Source organism: Tupaia chinensis, unplaced genomic scaffold (genome assembly GCF_000334495.1).
Source record: "Tupaia chinensis unplaced genomic scaffold, TupChi_1.0 Scaffold000093_1, whole genome shotgun sequence".
In the NCBI taxonomy this organism is placed as follows: Eukaryota; Metazoa; Chordata; class Mammalia; order Scandentia; family Tupaiidae; genus Tupaia; species Tupaia belangeri.
In genome coordinates this window covers 4173851-4180083 of record NW_006159555.1, presented here as the reverse complement: position 1 = coordinate 4180083, position 6233 = coordinate 4173851, and the positions used below count along the sequence as shown (strand labels likewise).

At 36.5% G+C, this 6233-nt stretch overlaps 1 protein-coding gene across 4 annotated transcripts in view; it reads right to left on the bottom strand.

Annotated features, from left to right (window-relative positions):
- IFT74 (intraflagellar transport 74) overlaps positions 1 to 6233 on the bottom strand; it is a 98756-nt gene that overhangs the window by 38592 nt on the left and 53931 nt on the right. For all 4 annotated transcript variants that reach the window (XM_006143077.3, XM_006143076.3, XM_006143079.3 and 1 more), the window contains exon 10: positions 4995 to 5057. In XM_006143077.3, coding sequence (XP_006143139.1) covers positions 4995 to 5057 — 63 coding nt within the window. The remainder of the gene's footprint in view (positions 1 to 4994; positions 5058 to 6233) is intronic.

The window sequence follows — 6233 nt, the reverse complement described above, 5'->3', positions numbered from 1 at the left end:
GGATTTGTGTCCTGTCTTGAGATATGGATAGGTTCATGCACCTACCATTTGAACAGAATCCTAACCTGTTTCCTGGCTTTAAGTTTTAAGCAAATTTCCTTAGCATTTCTTTAAGTTAAAACTGGTTTTCTTAATAGTACCAAGTGAACTTGCTATTGAAAGTGGTTAGATTATTTAAGAAATTGTGTGATCAATACAATGTGGGTGGAAAAGGAATGGAAGACAACTGTAGACACCAGAGATAGTGTGAGAAGAGGGTGGGAAAGGACAGAGAGTCATAAATAGGGGTAAAAAAAATAATAGAAACTAGAAATGGAAAATTTTTCATAATAACATGCATAATTAAGGCACTATGCAGTATATTCTGGATGGGAAATCACATTTTTTATGTTGTGGTGATGCTTAGGAAATGAATGTAAATTAAGTTAAAATAAAAAAAAAGTTTCAGGAAAAAAACCCTAAAACTGTTTTTCATGAAATTTTTTTAAAAATGCATTTAAAAAAAAGGGTGGGGAACACACTTAAAAGAAGCAAGTATCTAAACCACTGGTTAAAGATGAGGTCTTTAGGATAGGCTCTAAATCAAAATGACTGGTGTCCTTATAACTGAAACAATAGAGGTATACAGAGAGAGAATGCCATGTGATGGCACAGACAGAGATTAGAGTGATGCAGCTACAAACTGAGTGATACTAATGACTGATGGCACTGCCAGAAGATAGAAAGGGCCACGAAGGGATTCTATCCAGAGACTGAGAGAGAGCCTGGCTCTGTTGACACCTTGATTTCAGGCTTGTGCCTTCAAAACTGTGAGAAAATAAATGTTTGTTGTTTTAAGTCACCCAGTGCATGTTACTTCACTACAGCAGCACTAGACAACTTTATATGCAAGTAGAATAGTTATTGTGTATTTGCCATTATTCTACTACTCACAAAGAGAAAACAGGATGTGATAAAAAATTTATGAGATAATCAAAAAAAGCTAGAAATCGTGATGATGGTGGTGGTGATGATTACAATATCAGAAGCTATTATTTATTTAGCACTTGTCCTGTGACAGGCGCTGTCCTCCATGTTCTTTATCTAATATTCTATATTAGATAAATCTCTAATATCCAAAACAATATTAATCTCTATTTTACAGATGAAGAAAGTGAGGATCTAAGAATTAAGTTTTTTTTTTTTTTTTTTGGAGAGGTTTTTTGCTACAGGGCGCGTGCACTCACCAGACAGACAGAGACAAACATAGAGACAGAAAGCGAGAAATCACCCCCCAGGGGGGATGGTCACGCCGCAATCCCTTCTCCTCCATTCTCCTCTCAGGATCTTGGGCACGCACGCACACGCGCCCGACGTGAGTTTTAAGCCACCGGGTCCGGGACACGAACCGCGGTCGACTACGTGGGAGTCCAGTGACATAGCCATTACAGTAACTGCTGGTTCCCAGAATTAAATAATTTTTTAAGTTAACGAAGATAAAGGAATTAATTATATTTGAAACCAGGTTCAGAACATGAACAAAACCAAATTCTTTAAAGGGAAGATCTCTTTTTTGTAAGTAGAAGGGATCTTTAAAAAGGTAGAAGTAGACAAGGGAAATATAAGCAGTGGGTTACATGGACAGCTTAAGTAACAGATTAGCAGGACCAGCAGTTAGCGTAATGGCTATGTCGCTGGACTCCCACGTAGTCGACTGCGGTTCGCGTCCCGGACCCGGTGGCTTAAAGCTCACGCCGGGCATGTGTGCGTGCGTGCCCAAGGTCCCGAGAGGAGAATGGAGGAGAAGGGATTGTGGCGTGACCATCCCTCCTGGGGGGTGATTTCTCGCTTTCTGTCTCTATGTCTCTCTGTCTGGTGAGCGCACGCACCCTATAGCAAAAACCTCTTCAAAAAAAAAAAAAAAAAGTAATGGATTAGCTTCAGATAAGACAAAAGCCATGATAAAATACATAGTAGAAGAAATGCAGATATCTTTTTCATGGACTATTCTCCTTTTATGCCTAACAATTTTATAGATTTGTTCAAATTGCATCTTGATCAAACTGTTCCTCAAGACTTAAGCTCATGTTGATCCTTCACTTGACCTTTCTACAACTTTGTGGACTAAATAAGTATGATGTGTAGATACTGAATAAACAACAGTTCACTGACCACTATCTGACAACATTTCCTTGAAAAATACATCCTAAATAAATAGACAGGCAGATATATAAAAATAAAAGGAATCTAGCAAAAGTTATATAGAATTAGTGATGTATGTTTTCTTGATTTGAGAATATTACAAATTTCTAAAAACTCATGTTATTTTAGGTATATATGCAGTGATGCTACAGATGAGTGGCATCAGCTCAAACACTAAATCTAAGATTATAGTTTATGCTTCTTCCTACAGAAACTAAATCTGCCAAGTGAAGTAAGACTTGACTCTCTACCACTTATTTCAAAAAAACAGTGGGGAATCCTGCCAGCAGGCTGTATCAATTACTAAATATAATCCTTCTACCTTGAAACATATTTCCATTATCATGAGAGATTTACGGAAATAAAAAGTATGTGCACTTGACAGGTGAAAAAATTTGACACAAAAAAAACATGCTATTATTTTGAACTAAATGACTTTTTGATAGCAAATTCTTAAAAGAATTAATTATAGGGACCAGCAGGTAATGTACTAGTTAAGGTGCTGGACTCTCACATGGCTGACCATGGTTCAAATCCTGGACCTTTTGGCATGAAAATAATGCCAGGTGCCTATGTATGCATGCCCCAAATCCCAAAAGAATAAAGGAGAAGGAACTGTGGTGTGGTCATCCCCCCCCTACCACCGTGGGTGATTCCTCACTTTCTCTTTCACTGTCTCTCCCCAGCAAGCTTGAGGGCCCTATAGCAACACTCCCCACTGAAAACCTCCCCTACAAAGGAATAAAAAAAAGAAATACAAAATTCTCATGTTTATTTATTCTGCAAGCTAGATCAATGTCAACCTACAACTTTACTAATCCTATTATCAGATATCTACTTGATTCCCTAGGAAATCAGAAAAGGCAGGCAAAGGTAAAGATAGTATATTGAAGTGCCAAGGATATAAAAAGGTAGTTCATAAAAAAAGAAATGCATTGGCAAATAAACATATAAACAGATACTCAACTTCATACATAAGTAAATAAAAATTAAAATGAGGTAGTAATTTTTTACCTATTAAACTAATAAAAATTGGAGAAATTGGATAATGCTTGCTCTCAATTAGGACAGAGAAAAATAAATACTCTCATACTCTCATGTATCTAGGAGTAGAAAATGGAATAACCTTTTTGGAAGGCAATTTAGCAATCTCACAAAATTTTAGAAGTATATAACATTTGACACATTGCAAAACATTAACATATTCACATACTTTACATATAATGTATATTTTTACTGGAACATTGCTCATAATCCCAGAAAACTAAAAGCAATTTATTCACCTATACATCTGTGTTATAATCACACAATATAATACAATGTGGTAATTTAAAATAATGAGGATTCTCTTGGACATGAACAGACATCATGATATGATATTATGGGAAAAAGCAGCTACAGATAGTATATTAAGTATGAATCACACTTGAGGTCTTCTGCAACTATAAAACCAAGATAAGGTTACAAGATCACTATGATGATTAAATGACTCTGTTGATAATATGTGTAAAGAGCTCAAAAAAGCACATAGTAAACACTCAGTTAATGTCAGAATAGGCCCAGACACAGTGGCACAAGCAGCAGAGTGCTACTGCATAAGGCTGGGGCCACGTGGAGACCTGGGTTTGGATTTTGGACCAACCTAAACAAACCAGGTACACATATCTGTAGTCCTAGCTAAAGGAGGCTGAAACAGAGGTTTACAACAAAAAGACCATGTCAAAAATACCTAATCCTTCTCCTCTTCTTTCTGTTCCCCATTCATCTCCTTTCCACTCTCTTTCTCCACACATACCACATACAAATCATTAAATTTTAAAAATTAAATGTGTCGTTCTATCTAGAAAAAGGGAAAATACATTTTTATTTTCATCTTGTTCAATTTTTTTTTTTTTTTTTTTTTTTTTACCACAAACATGAGTTACTTTGTGAATTAAAATTTGCTTCACATCGGGACCAGCAGTTAGCATAATGGCTATGTCGCGGGACTCCCATGTAGTCGACTGCGGCTCGAGTCCCAGACCCGGTGGCTTAAACTCACGCCGGGCGCGTGTACGTGCGTGCCCAAGATCCCGAGAGAAGAATGGAGGAGAAGGGATTGCGGCGTGGCCATCCCCTCTGGGGGGTGATTTCTCGCTTTCTATCTCTCTGTCTCTCTCTGTCTGGCGAGTGCACGCGCCCTATAGCAAAAACCTCTCCAAAAAAAAAAAAATTTGCTTCACATCAACAAATACAAGCTTTTACAATTTTTTTTTTTTAAGGTTTTTGCCATAGTTTGTGTACGCTTGCAGGAGAGGGAGAGAAATATCGAAAAGGATGGTGAGAAATCACACCCCAAAGGGGATAGTCACAATCGCTTGTCCTCCATTCTCCTCTTGGGATTTGGGGTATGCACACATACATACACACACACACACGGCATGATTTTCAAGCCACCAAGTCTGAGACTTGAACTATAGTCAGTCATGTGGGAGTCCAGTGCCCTAACCAGTACGCTACCTGCTCATCCCTACATTCTTAAGCAATGAGCTTATCTTTCTCTCTTTTGCTTGGTTTTTAGCCTCAAAGGCAGGTAGCATTAGATATTTGCATGTCCATGTAGGGCAGAATGATTTGTTTTATATATAGTACTCAATAATTGAATCTAATTTCTTTTGAGACAAAGATCTTTGTGGTTCAAAAGACAAATAAAAATCATTAAATTCCTATTAGTAATCACTAAATAATGTGTCCTTGAATGAGTTCCACTAACACAGTTAGCTGAGTTATTTTACTAAAGTAATATGAGAACCTTTATTTAATTTTATACTTACAGTTTCTAGGCTCTCTTTTTTCATGTTCAGTGAGTCTAGTTGTTGCTGAAGTGTATCTAATTCCTAAGGGAAAAAAAAGGAAATATAAATACAAATTATATTAAGTATGCTTCTCTATTTCTTAACATTTCAAATATGACAAAAGTAAATTTTATGAACATCTTCAAGTGGTATCTGGATTTTAAAATGAATTTATTAACATTTCATCATCTCTAATTTTTGCTAATTTCTTTCATTATTACTAAAAATCTTGCTTTATGTCTTTGAAAAAACTTCATAAGCTTGTCAAAAATAGCTAGGCTGGGACCAGCAGGTGGCATGATGGTCAAGGCACTGGACACTCCCATATGGCCAATCACAGTTTGAGTCCTGGAACTGGTGGCTTGCTTTCTCACTTTCCCTCTCTTTCTCTGTGTCTCTCTCTGGGTAAATTAAAACAAATGAATGAATAAATAAAATAAAATAAATAATTATTTTTTTAAAAAATAGCTAGGCTGGGGCCAGCTAGTGGTGTGCTGGTTAAAGACACTAACTAGATTTGCACATGGCTGACTGTGGTTCAAGTCTCAAACCTGGTGGTTTGCTTTGCACTTTCTCTTTGTCTCCCTCTCTTTGTCTTTCTCTGGTCAAATTTAAACAATAATAATTAAATTAAATTAAATTAAAATAAATAATAAAATGTTAAAAAAAATAGCTAGGCCCTTCACAGTGAATCATTACCGTGTTCTAAGAACATTAAATACCATAAGCCTTCAAATTAAACATGCTATTGATTTAAATTTTTTAAAGAGGTTTTTGCTATACATGCACTCGCCAGAAAGACAGAGAGACAGAAAGTGAAAAATCAACCCTCCAGGGGGTATGGCCATGTGGCAATCCCTTCTCCTCCATTCTCTCAGGACCTTGGGCACACACGCTCATGCGCCCGGTTTGAGTTTATGCCACTGGGTCTAGGACTCGAACTGTGGTCGACTACATGGGAGTCTAGTGACATAGCCATTACACCAACTGCTGGTCTCACTGCTTTAAATTATTTTTAATTTTGATTTTTAACCAAGTTTTTATATCTTTTGGCTAATTTCTGTCAGGGCCAGGACTTTTATATATATATATGTATATATATAAATATAATCTAATATATATATGTGTGTGTTTATATATTTAGAAGTATATATACACATACACATTATATACACAAACACACACACACACACCCATATACATATATCTTCTAAAAGG